General features: G+C 39.7%; 3 protein-coding genes across 3 annotated transcripts in view; all 3 read right to left on the reverse strand.

Annotated features, from left to right (window-relative positions):
• Positions 1 to 1,914, reverse strand: part of abt1 (activator of basal transcription 1) — a 3,336-nt gene extending 1,422 nt beyond the window's left edge. Inside the window, exons 1-2 of the mRNA XM_026368371.1 lie at positions 1,853 to 1,914; positions 167 to 469 (exon numbers count right to left, since the gene is read on the reverse strand). Coding sequence (XP_026224156.1) covers positions 167 to 467 — 301 coding nt within the window. The 5' untranslated portion in view covers positions 468 to 469; positions 1,853 to 1,914. The remainder of the gene's footprint in view (positions 1 to 166; positions 470 to 1,852) is intronic.
• A 3,043-nt stretch (positions 1,915 to 4,957) lies between these two features.
• Positions 4,958 to 9,373, reverse strand: tsr2 (TSR2 ribosome maturation factor). The gene is made up of 5 exons (XM_026368529.1): positions 9,285 to 9,373; positions 8,620 to 8,710; positions 7,910 to 8,001; positions 6,916 to 7,074; positions 4,958 to 5,314 (listed from the first exon to the last, which is right to left on the reverse strand). Exons 1-5 carry the CDS (start codon positions 9,360 to 9,362, stop codon positions 5,213 to 5,215), a joined length of 522 nt encoding a protein of 173 aa, XP_026224314.1. The 5' UTR covers positions 9,363 to 9,373; the 3' UTR covers positions 4,958 to 5,212.
• A 2,446-nt stretch (positions 9,374 to 11,819) lies between these two features.
• grm6a (glutamate receptor, metabotropic 6a) overlaps positions 11,820 to 13,807 on the reverse strand; it is a 40,257-nt gene continuing 38,269 nt past the window's right edge. Inside the window, exon 15 of the mRNA XM_026368528.1 lies at positions 11,820 to 12,064. The gene's annotated coding sequence lies outside the window, so the exon portion shown is untranslated. The remainder of the gene's footprint in view (positions 12,065 to 13,807) is intronic.

Below are 13,807 nucleotides of genomic sequence, written 5' to 3' on the forward strand. Positions count from 1 at the left end.
AACTTGGTGCTAGAGCCAGGTTATCACGTCACTATGCACATGTGCATAACGTTACATCTCCTCCATCAGAGCACCACTAAAGCATATTAATAGTTCCTACAATGTCTGACTACAAAGTACTGTTGTTAAATTTGCGAGCCTAAACTAGCATCCAAACCTAAAGTACCTTCAGGTTGTAGAAATATGCGTCCAACTTCTCCATACGCTGACAGCAGGTTCCTCAGGTGTTTGGGGCGGAGCCTTGGAGGAATATGACCCAAGTATAAGATGCCTGGAATACACTTCCTGTCTAGACAGGAACTCATTTTATGTTTAGGTTTCTTCTTCTTATCATCAGCATCTTTATCGTCATCATCTTCTTCTTCTTCATCATTCCCTCCTCTTTCTGCAGCTGTTCCCTCCTTCTCTTCTTCCTCATCTCTGTCTCTCTGAGCTGCAGTCTTCCTGTCCTCCTCTTTTCTCTGCATCTCTACAAACACAAACAGCAAGGACATTTTCATTTTCTCCAATTCACCAAACTGTCTGAATGACATTATTTGGACAAAAATCTCTAGTTTCAGGAACTTGGACACTAATCAGCATCTTTCTAAAGCAAAATGTGTGGAAGGCATAACATGACACAGTAATATATTAACAAATTTCAATTATGTAAATTTACTGTAGGTTACATTTATACATGCGTTCAGACTCTGAATGATCATATTCATAATAGTAAATTACAGATGGGAAAGAGAAATAACCTGTCTCTAAAATGGCAAATGGTAAATGTTCTGCTCTTACATGGTGCTTTTCTATCATATTGTTACTCAAAACACTTTTACAGATTCGCAGAACAGCCATACAGCTGACCTGACTCACTGGGGGCAACTTCAGTATGTCGGCGTAGAAAACTATGACACGAGGAAAGTTGTTCATGACTCTTTGTCACAGAGACCCACAGATCCATAATCCAGATGATGGATTAAATAAAACGTATAAAATAAAAACCTGGTTTGGTTCTTACATTGGTTCTAGTTTATTATTTATTTTGATGCAGTTTCAGATCAGATCACCAATAATAAAGACTTACTTTATTGATCCCCTTGGGGAAATAGGTTTCATCAGTCCAGTAAAAGACTGCCAATAAAGACGGTCTCTTCTCACTCATCCCTCCTCAATCCTTGATGTCAAACAAAGCTTTGGGACGTTTCACCAAGACGGAGGAGAGGAGCAACTTCCAATGTCAAGAGACTTTACCAACACACTTCCCACTTTTACCCAGTGTGTCAATTGTCCCACGAGGGGGAAGGGGACACTGGACCTAATGAATGCTAATGCATTACCCCCCGCAGGTCAAGTCTCTTTCCACTGTATATACCCCGTTTAAGTCAATCACAGACCACTGAAAGCAATTTACTGCTACCCTAACAACAAGGTCTGGGAGAGATTACTCCCACTTTTATTCTGCAGATGCTTTGAGACTGTTCAATAATGTTTTCATGCAATGGCAGAAAGAAAATGTAAATTTTAAAGTGAACCTGATCTGTTGGTAAATGGTCTGTACGGGATATTGTGTTAACGGGTCTGTGTTGTAATCACACCTGAGAAAAGTATTTTCAGTATTAAGTACGAAATTATTCCGTAGAAATAATCATTGGTGTAAAATACGCTAAATCCGTATTCGTGACCGGTTCAGTCTTTAAAAGTAAATCCTGCTGAGTGAACCACTAGACCCTTTTTCATCATCGTCATTTTACTGATCTTTTCAGATGGAAAATCAGTTAAACTTCCTCTTAATCACTTCCGGATTGTTTCTCTAGAACACTTTTACTCTCCATCTCTGTGAATAAATAAAATGTGAGTAAAATCCCACCTTTAATTTTCAGTCTCCTTCCAGCAATTGCAGCTTCACGTGTAAAGACGCGTCGCGTCTCAGTGACGTCATTAAAAAACATCAGCTGATATGTAACTTCCGCGTGTCCTTTCAAAATAAAAACCTGGGAACCAACAAAATGTGAACAAATATTTTATGAACAGTGGCGTGAGAGGGGCGGCACGGTGGCATGATGGTTAAATAGGCAATTGGACCTACTCTGATAAACTCCTCCTGGATTATTTGTCTGAATAAGAAGGTGCAGCTAAATCAAAAGACCGTAAGTATTCAATTCAATTCAATTTTATTTGTAGAGCGCTTTTTACAATTGACATTGTCACAAAGCAGCTTTACACAACCAAAGAACAGTACATGAACAGTGAATGTGTAAGAATCATAATAATCAGATTGTCCCTGATGATCAAGCCGAGGGCGACAGTGGCAAGGAAAAACTCCCTGAGAAGGCAACAGGAAGAAACCTTGAGAGGAACCAGACTCAACAGGGAACCCATCCTCATATGGGTGATTATAAGTATCGATCACAGAGTCACTGATTCAACATGGACAAAGGTCGAGCAGCAAACTTTGAACTCACAGAGCAGCAGCACAGGATGGAGATGTAGGAAGAGGTGAAACATGTAACATGTAAAAAGGGAAATACGACCCATATCATTAAAGAAAGGGGGAAAGCCTGACAGACCACAGCGGTTCGGCTGAATGAGTAAGTAATGCAGAAATAATGATTAAGTTACACAGTTACTGATCATATGCACTAAACAGCTTTAATGTGATCATCTGCATATGTTACTCAGGTTAATCCACAGTTAGTATTTTATCCATTTCATTAGTTTTAACCCGTCTAGTATTATTTTTTCTTGGTTAATTTATTTTACCAAATCTATAATGTCATAATTTGTTCAGTTTGTATCAATTTACTTGTCTTATTCATTTTTTATTTGCATTTTCCCCTGAAGCTTGTTTAATACAGATGTGGTTTCAATCCACTGCAGCAGTCACCTTAGAAAAGCCTGGAACACAAATTTCAACTGTGCTTGATGACTGTCATTTGTAATTCATGTTACCTGCAATAACTCCTCCATGGGAAGGTTATAAACACGCGGACACGTGATTTTATGCCCAGCGTAACTCTTCTTATTGTGTAGTAAATACTGGCTTTATTGAGGTTTTCAGCGTCCCCAACCAAATAAAGGTACCTTAGGGTTACACACCTATCGATCATGTGCAGAGCCATGGTCGATGCTGAACCCTGTTCACCACAACAGCAGGAACACCAGGTAATTTTAATGTTTAAATTTAATTTATATTTAATGTTGTGGCTGATTGGTGAATAAAATATAGTGTTGTAAAAATATCCCTTATAAGTGTGTGACCTGTGAAAGTCAGGTGTCACTTTATACAGTAGTGTTATGGTAAGTACAGTGGCAAGAAAATCCTTGAAACATACAAAAACATTTCATGGTTTTCTGCATTAATTTGTCATAAAATGTGCTCTGATCTTCATCTAAGTCACAACAATACAAAAACACAGTCTGCTTAAAATAATACTACACAAAGATTATATGTTTTCATGTTTTTACTGAACATAACATGTAAACATTCACAGTGCAGGGTGGAAAAAGTATGTGAACCTTTGGACTTAATTACTGGTTGACCCTTCTTTGGCAGCAATAACCTCAACCAAACGTTTCCTGTAGTTGCAGATCAGACCTGCACAATGATCTGGAGTAATTTTGGACCACTCCTTTCAGTGTAGCAATATTCTTGGGATGTCTGGTGTGAATGGCTCTCTTAAGGTCATGCCACAGCATTTCAATTGTGTTGAGGTCAGGACTCTGACTGGGCCACTCCAGAAGGTGTATTTTGTTCTGTTGAAGCCATTCTTTTGTTGAATTACTTGTATGCTTTGGGTCATTGTCCTGTTGCATCACCCATCCTCTGCAGAGCTTCAGTTGGGGACAGATGGTCTTACGTTTTCCTGCAAAATGTCTTGATAAACTCTGGAATTCAATTTTCCATCAATGACAACAATCCGTCCAGCCCCTGAGGCAGCAAAGCAACCCCAAACCATGATGCTCCCTTCCGCCATGTTTTACAGTGGGGGTGAGGTTTTTATGTTGGTGTGCTTTGCCTTTTTTTCTCCACACAGTGTTGTGTGTTTTTTCCAAACAACTCAATTTTGGTTTCATCTGTCCCCAGAATATTTTGCCAGTAGTGCTGTGAAACATCCAGGTGCTCTTTTGCAAACTTCAAACATGCTGCAAAATTTGTTTTGGGCAGCAATGGCTTCCTCCGTGGTGTCCTCCATTCTTGTTTGATGTTTTCCTTATTGTAGATGTGTCAACAAAAATGTTAGCATGTGCCAGAGATTTCTGTAAGTCTTTAGCCGACACTCTAGGATTCTTCTTTACCTCACTCAGCATTCTGCGCTGTGCTCTTGCAGTGACCTTTACAGGACGACCATGCCTGGGGAGAGTAGCAACAGTGCTGAACTTTCTCCATTTGTAGACAGTCTGTCTTACACATGAACATCAAGACTTTTGGAGATACTTTTGTAACCCTTTTCAGCTTAATGCAAGTCAACAATTCTTGATTGTAGGTCTTCTGAGAGCTCTTTTCTGCGAGGCATGGTTCACATCAGTGAGTGCTTCTTGAAACCAGTAAACTCAAAACTGGTGTGTGTGTTTAAAGGGCAGGACAGCTTTCAGCAACACATCCAATATCATCACACTGATTGGACTCAAGGTTGACTCACTCCTGGCTCAAATTAGGTCTTGGAGACGTCATTAGGCTAGGTGTTACATACTTTTTCCACCCTGCACTGTGAATGTTTACATGTTATGTTCAGTAAAAACATGAAAACATATAATCTTTGTGTAGTATTATTTTAAGCAGACTGTGTTTTTGTATTGTTGTGACTTAGATGAAGATCAGAGCACATTTTATGACAAATTAATGCACAAAACCATGAAATTCCAAAGGTTCACAAAGTTTTTCTTGCCACTGTATACTATGTGTAGTAGTATAAGATGATGTCAGAGTGAATGTGGTATGTTTAGTACGATGACATCACACAGGACACACACACTTTCTTTATCAGGTTTAATATAAAATCGGACTTACTGTCCGTACAACTCCATGTTTCTAAGACTGAACATTAGATCATGAGGACGTCCAGAGACTATGAGGTAAGAGACCAGCGTGTTTTTAGTCTGGACATGAGGATTCTGGAGGAGGTGGTCTCAGCTGCTGCACACATCTGTTTCACAGTCTCATTTTGAAGGTAAAAGGTCAACTGCTTCAGGTTGTCAGTTCAACAGTTTGCGTTGTTCATCGTCCTTTTCACTTCTTCTTCCTCACCACCGTCCACCCGTCCTCCTCATCCTGTGGAGGAGGAAGATTTCCCCTGCTGACTGATGAGCCGGATGCTCCACACTCCATCATCTGAACAGAGACAAAACATTAATTATTTTTTAACAAAAACAGAAGCTCAGCAGTTCTAACCCTAACTAAGTGCAAATACAGTAATCACACAATCAGGTCTCCATGTAAACACTGACACTGTTTTTTGCTGTTAGCTCCTGATCACACAGATCACAGATTTCACAGATACTTTCAGTTTTTAAAGGTTCCATATTATGCAAAATCCACAGTTTGGTCATTTTGGTACATTTCATGGACTCTTTGGTGCCTGTAGACACACACCAAGTATGTTAGAAGTGCACTCTGTCCTTTTTATTTTACATTTTCTGGTTTTGTAGAAACCAGTCCCCTGGTCCATTCAAAGGTCGGACTCACAATGACATTATTGTGACATTCTCAGGGACCCAATCTATGCTTAGTCTTGGTCCAAACATCATCCACAGCAGCCTAGGCCCGGTTCTTCCTGCATCCTCTGAGGATCTGGACAAACTGTGTGGACTTATTTGTTTTTGTTGGAGAGTATATGTATGTGTATGTTAAATTCCAACTAGTTGTATGCCAGATTTATTTAAAAAGACAAAAGCTCAAAATGGACTGATTGTGACTGTCTGGAATCTAAACCTGAGCCTCATTCAAACTTTGAAGCCATGTTATTAACACTCTGTGTTTACTGGGTCAGCTTGTTTAATATAGCCACATTAGCTCTACAGTAATGCTAAATGGCTAATGTGGCCAAGGTTAGACAAAGAAACGTAGAAGTTAACGAAGGAAAAACTAAAATAATGTGGTAGCATAAGTGTGCACACCCTCTTATAATTGCAGATGGCATGTTTCAGCTCTTTCCACAGATGTTCAATGTGATTTAGATCAGGACTCATAGGAGGCCACTTCAGAATTATCCAATCATTTGTTCTCAGCCATTCTTGGTGTTTTTAGCTGTGTGTTGGGTCGTTACCCTGTTGGACTATGACCTGTGACAAAGACCAAGCTTTCTGACACTGGGCAGCATGTTTTGCTCCAGGATTTCTTGATAGTCTTGAGATTTTATTGTACCCTGCACAGATTTAAGATACTCTGTGCCAGATGAAGCAAAGCACCCCAAGAACATAACCGAGCCTCCTCCGTGTTTCACAGTAGGGTTACAAACACTATAAGTTTCTATTGCTTTGCAGATTATACCCAGCTATATTTATCTATGAAACCAGAAGAAACTCGTCATTTAATCAAACTTCAAGCTGGTTAAAAAACATAAAGGCCTGGATATCCTCAAATGTTCTACTCCTAAATTCAGATCTGATGTCACATTCTTACCCTAGATGACATAACATTTGCCTCAAGTGAGACTGTAAGAAATCTCTGAGTTATCTTTGACCAGGATATCTCCTTTACCTATCTCCAAAAATGAATTATGTCAGTTGGAAACAAATATTCTAAGGTTATCTGAGATAGGTTTTAGCTTTTCAATTAATTAATATGACTAACAAAATAAATTTCTCAGTTTTTTATATATTAGTTTTTTTTGTTAAAAACATTAAGTATAATTCAATGTTGAATAAATAAATACATAAACAAACATTTTATAGATACTGTTTCTGTGTGTGCATGAGGCAGGTGGGACATACCTGTGTTTCTTCTTCACTGTCTTCATCCGACTCTGTGGGTGGAGCTGTGACCTTTGTCCTCTGACTCTTCTTCTGTGTCAGGGTGTTGATGGTGTGTTGCAGCTGCTGCAGTGCCCCCTGCTGCCACTGACTGAACAACTGCAGCAGGCTGACGGACACCTGGACACAGGTGAAACACTGCTAAACATTTTTACACACAATGGACTTGGATTGAAATCTGACGTGTTGAGCCAACTTTAACATGTTGAAAAAGATTAACTGATTAAGACACAATGGAATATTAAAAAACCCAAACACAGTTTGACTTTATAACATCATATATAATACACCACTTTTCAGATCTCTGCACTGGCTTCTTGTAGCTGCTGCATCAGGTTCAAAGTCCTGACTCTTACCTACAGAGTGGTCAACTCAACAGCATCGGCCTACCTGAACTCCCTCATCCTGGTCTACACTCCGTCTCGCTCACTGTGCTCTGCCAGCTAACGTCTAATGTCTTGTAGTCCCCTCACCTCAAAAGATCCCAGGCTAAATTTTTCAGACCTACTTACCTCTGCACGCTCATCTGCCTCACCCTCATGTTCAGAAAGAACTCTTCACAACTTTCTCTGCACTTAAAAAAAATCTTGTATTTATACCCCATGAAACTAAGCAGATCTTTCTAGAGCATTTACTTTAAAGTTTGTCTCCTTGACTTAGATATTTTGCTTTGTACTTCACTTGTAAGTCACTTTGAAAAAAGTGCCTAATAAATGACTACACGTAAGTGTTGTTGTTGTACAGACTGTAAAACAGTTTTTTAGATTACCCTGTTGAAACCACATGTCTCATTTTAACACAGTCCACAAAAACAGGGATATTTGGACTACAAAGCTGCAGCTCTGGAAGACAACCACTGGATGTGACTCGTGTTCTCTCCAGAAAAACTTCAACCATCACCTAGATGTATTGTTTCAGTGAGTGTCTGTACAAAGGCAGAAAGACGTGTGTGTACCTGAGGTAAGCTCCCATCATCCACCACTGTGTCAAACTCCTGATCCATCAGTTCAGCAAGGAAATCCTCGACCTCACACTGCTGCAGATCAGCTGATCTCACACACACACACACACACACACACACACACACACACACACTGGTGTTAGCATACAGTCCAGCAGGCAGCAGTCATCGTTTTATAGTTTCACTTTGAATCTGCTGCAACTTTCCATTTTTATAAATCTTACAGTTAGAGATGAATCAGGTGACTCTGGACCATCTCTTAGTTATGCTGCTTTATGTTAGTATAGCAGCATAACTGGCCGCCCACCCTGAGCCTGGTTCTGCTGGAGGTTTCTTCCTCTAAAGGGAGTTTTTCCTCTCCACTGTCTCCTGGTGCTGCTCAGTGGGGTTGTTGGGTTTTTTGTGTTACTCTTTAAGGATAACAAGTTCACTAAAATGTGCTGTCTGGTGTGTGACAGGGGAAACGACTGATGTTTTTATTCCCATTCTGCTGCTCATTCCTTAACCCCTTATTTATTCATTTACATGTTTTTCTCTATTTTGCTATTGTAACATTTCACTTTCTCATTACTGCAATACTTACTGGATTTGCAGTATTTATCACGTCATATACTGTAACTCTACAACTATATGTGTTGTTTCATTGTTTATCACTAACAGCTGATTCAGTAACCAGCTGCTGACAGGTTACCATGGTTACCTACCGTTGTCATGGAAATACTGCTGGACAACATCCACCATCCAATCAGCTTTCTGCTGCCCATACACGCCTCCGAACCCGTTATCCACCGCGATCTGATGACAGACAGAGAGATTTGTTTCTTTAACCAGGGTCCGATCCAAGAGGGAACCGGTTATGTTCGGGCTCGGCTCTTAACAACGAGACGTGATCTGATTCACAAAGACTGATGTACCTCGTTGTGTAACGGACAGTATCAATATTAGATTTGATCAAACGCTAAAGGGTTAAAATCAGCATTAATTATTATTTATTTCAATACAAGTTCTAAGAACCTGGTTTTAGTTTTTTTTGCAGGTTTCAACCACATTGAAAACTTAAGTTCTAGTTCCGATTTCAAATGAACAGTGTCTGAACTGGTCTCGGGTATTATCCAGGTCCACAGAATTGGACTGAGGTGAATCAGCCTCGTGGCAGCAGCAGCACCACATCAAACCGGGACCAGCAGCTGGTCTGACGTCGGTTTGTTCCTGATCCAGATCAGAATCTATATATGTATAGTATATGGTTAGCTTCGTGAGAGCTGTTAGCTGCAGACTGTTTCCCCTGTTAGCGTTAGCCCGTCTCGTCCCTAAGTGTCGGTTTCTTAGGTCTCGGTGTCTCTGGTCTAACTCGGCGTGTAGGACTCACCTGTAGAACCGGCCAGGTGTGAAGAACCACTCTCACTCCTTCCGTGAAAAGCTCACGTGAAGCCGCGGAGGCCGCCATGTTGGATCTGAGAGATACTAACAGTCGAGTGAAGAAACTGGATCCAGATGAGACGGAAACAATCGATCCAGATCTGATGATCTGATCTGGACTCAGAATCCAGTTTCTTGTTGACTTAACTCATAAATTCTCATATTAAATTTAGGTTTTTGGTGTTGTTGCTCTTTGGCTTCACCACAGAAAAGTAATTCACTTTTATTCCACACGTTTCCCTTTGAACTGCTCAATACAACTGTCTTTGTAAAATATTGAGATTAGTTCTTGAAGGCAACGGTTTGGTTTGCTATTGCTAATGCTAGCTAAGTAAATGCTTTTATAATTCAAACATTAGTTAGTGTTATGATTTAATTAAATAAATAGACATTTACTCCTTGGCTAAACGATATAAAAGGAAACAGATGCTAGCAGGTTTAGCTGCTAGCTAAACATCTCAAAGTTAGCAAACTTTCTGCACAATATACTTGGACATTGCGGCTGTTCACTTTGTGTTGGAGTAATCCAAGTTTTATTATTTGACCAATAGTACCAGAGTTTATTTGTTCATAGCCAGACGTTGGCAACATATTTTCTGAGATTGAAATTCCATTAGCTTAGCATGCAGCTATCCTGAATCATCACCATCATTTAGCATACGCTTTTATCAAAAGTGAGTTACAAGGATAGGCAGGGTAAGCGTAAGGAGGTCTTGCCTAAGGACCCCTACTGGAGGTAGGCTACTGTTGATCTTGCTGGGCTACATGTGTTTTTGTCTCTTTTGTGAAGCACTTTGTAACTTATCTTTAGAAAAGTGCTCTATAAATACATTTTATTATATTATTACAGCTGGGATTTGAACCCCAGTCTCCCACATGGAAGGTAGTGATCTTACCACTACACTAACCAGGTGCTTTTCAAGACGTAACTTTGTTTTAGCACAGTAGAGTTTTGTTTGTGGTTAGCACATTCATAACATGGGACATAAAATGGGAAAAATACAAACAAAAGTCTGCTCGAGTGCTGCCATCTCGAGCTGAGCTAGCTGTAGTTGGGGATTCCAAAGTTACACAGTGCAGTAACAGAAAGACCTTAACAAGTAACAGCAGAGATGCCAGTCACCTTGTTACAATTCAGTGAAGCATCACATTTCTTCTGAGGCTGTTTTAATTTAAACTGTTTCTGGGATAAACTGTTTTAAATTAACTAGACAAAAAAAAAAACAATTCAATTCAATTTATTTATGTAGCACCAAAATCACAACAGTGTCTTCTCAAGGCACTTCACACGTTAAGATAAGACCTTCTAGAGTTGTACAAAGAGAACCTAACAATCCCACTGGAGGAGCACAGTGAGGTGACAGAGGAAAAACCCCCTTTAGATGAAGAAAATTTCAGCTTAACCAGGCTCAGGGTGGGCGGCCATCTGCCTCGACCGGTTGGAGTGAGTGGAATGAGGATAGCAGACAATAACAAGCAACAGACAAGAAAAGGATCAGGGAGAATGCAGCAGCCTTCAGGTGCAACCAGCCAATAGAATCTGGAACATTTAGCCTCCTCCCATGATGAGGACCTGGGTGAAAAATAAAAGGCACAAGGGAGAGAGGGAGGCACACAGCTTTTGTGCTCATACAGTATGCTTGGGAGAGAAAAAAAGGGTTAGATGAATGCAGCGATTTTCAAAATAAATACAATGATCTTGTCTGCAGGACCATTTGAGCTACACTTAAATATCGGGTTTATTGTTACTGAAACCCAATAACAATATTTAGTATGATGGGTCCACGACTGGCCAACACCTGCTTACCACTGGCTAGCCTGCTGACTGCTGGTTAACCCACTAGTAAAGGGCTCTGGCAAAGCAGTTATTAAATGTTATTTTCATGCTTTGTCCCATTCTGTCCCATTGTTGTTTATCGTGCTGAACAGTGGCTACAGGTCAGGCTGTGGTTGTACTGGGCAGACTGTGATCAGGGCGTTCTTGAAAAGCAGAGGTGACTTCCCAGAAAATTATCCTTGAATAAATAAAGATAAAAAACAAATGATCGACTTTTCATTTTATTTATTTATTTTCTTTATGTGTGGTAAAAAAAAGAGGAATACTTCAATTTTCACTGGCATCAAGAGGATCATGATTAAAATAATTTACCATTTGTATAAAGGGCAGGTGTTGCACAATCAGAGCAGGACATTTGGTTTAATATGAAACAACAAAAACTGATGAATGTATCTGAATGATATGAATATACAAATATATATTTATTATAAATAATCAATGAAATAAAAACCACATCACAATTTAATTTTTGTGCTTATTATACGAAGACAAACGTGCAGCTCAGAGTCAACAACACATTTTTATAGACACGTCAATGACTAAATATTTAATATTTACATGTTTCAAAATAAAAGACAAACACATTTTTTAATCTATACTGTAAAAAAAACACTAATTAGTCAACTGTTTATTATCTGTACTGTTACATCACGTGTACTGTTGCAGCTCTAACTACACACTGATTCTGTTTTCTATCTTTCTGTCACAGTGACAAAGATGATTCACTTTGTTGTTCACTCTTCCTGTTGAGGAGCCACAAACGTTCTTGATTTTCACAATAAAAGCTGAGTAAATAGTTGTATTTTGATGGTTTGTGTGTGTATATATACATGTCTGAGACCATGTGATGTTCATCACGATGATGGATGTCATCAGGACCGGGAGGACTTTATCTGACAACAGAGAATAAAAGTTTTCACACACAGTCATGATCATTGCCAGTCCAGAATAAAGGCAGAGGGTTTCCCCACTCCTCCAGTGTCTGCGTCACTGCTGATGCTGCTCCAGCTCAACATTAATTAATTAATTAAATCTAATTATGTGGTTGCTGGTTCCATTCGTAGAGGAGCAGCTGGTTCGGGAACTGCACCGTTTCGGATCGCAAGGCCCCATGCTCTGTCTTGTTAATGTCTTATGTAGCACCATGGTTCTGGAGAAACCATGGTGCTATGTACTGCTTCAGCTATATGTGGTTGGAATGACAATAAATCTTCTTGACTTGACTTGAAACTTTGAGCAGCAGGTAAAAAATGTAGTCATGTACAGATATATCTGCAGCAGCTTCCAGACGTCAGGATTCACCTACATCCTGCTCATTAAACATGTTAGTCACCCATTTGTCCAAACAAAGCGATGAAGCACCATCACCACTGCATCCACATTAAACGCTGACAAGGGAGGATCAAACTCCAGGAGAGCAAGACAATCGGTTTGGAACCATGACAACAGAGAAGTTTGTTAGTTCTGCAGGTATTTGATCATGAACCTACAGAGCCCCTAAAGGGACATGTTTATTTTTGGTTTTTTGGACTCTGTGCTTGCAATTTGTGTCCACTTTGCTTCTTCTTCTTCTTTTTAAACTGTGTTAATGCATATGGAATGAAATTCCTTAGTTTTTTTTTACCTTTCAACTTCACCTCTCTAAATATATCAATAATATACTATATATAGTACATCCAATTGTACAACTCATCATGGCCACTTCTGGCCAACTGAAACCCATGAAAACTAACTTTTTAATTCTTTGATATTTACATTATTTAATCATACAATTTAGGTAATATTGCTTTCATTCCAACTGCAGAAAAGTTTTTATTGTTTGATTGATTGATTATGTCATTTGTCTAATTTTGGCTAAGGGAGCAATTTCATGTAATATTCTTAATTTCCAACAGGGATGTATAGTAAGTTACTGCACTCCAACGGAGCCAATGAATAACACAATTTTGACAAAGGTGTGATCTTAAGGATAGCAGATTTGTGTTTGTATAAAACAAAATGTCCTCAGTGTGTGAAGTTGCAACACAAATAGGTATTTTCAAGATAGATGACATATCATGCATCCAGTGCAGTGAATTTATGTTGATGCAGACTATTGAACTTTGAGTTTCTCAGGCAAACATTGTCTTGACATTTGCTGCTTCAAGCACTTGACTTTGTAATGTGCTAGGAGAGCACAGATGGGCAGAAATCCTCTGCACTTGAAGAAGAGACAACGTCTAACAAAGATTAATCCTCTCCTGAAGGTAGAGGGACAACCTCCTTAGATGATGACAGCTTTTCCACTGATGATGAGGAGTGCCAGCCAGTGCCTGATTACTCTCCCTCAGAGGGTGAGGACAATACAGACGCAGTAGTGGAGTCCAAGCAGCTGATGGGAGACACACTAGGAGCAGTGGCAGAGACTGAGGAACTGGCGGCTAAGCGAATGTCTCGTGATAGGATAATTATGTGGAGTCCTACTGCTGAAAAGATCCTGCACTACAAACCAGTACCTAATTGTATCACTTCACTGCAGTTTCCCGCATCAGTCTACCTTTGAGCTTTGGTTCAATCTAGGAACCAAACCTAGGAACCAAAACACAAAATGAGCAATATAGTGTATGCGGTCCAGTGCAGTGAAGAATGCTCTGAGC

Source organism: Anabas testudineus, chromosome 7 (assembly GCF_900324465.2).
Source record: "Anabas testudineus chromosome 7, fAnaTes1.2, whole genome shotgun sequence".
NCBI lineage: Eukaryota > Metazoa > Chordata > Actinopteri > Anabantiformes > Anabantidae > Anabas > Anabas testudineus.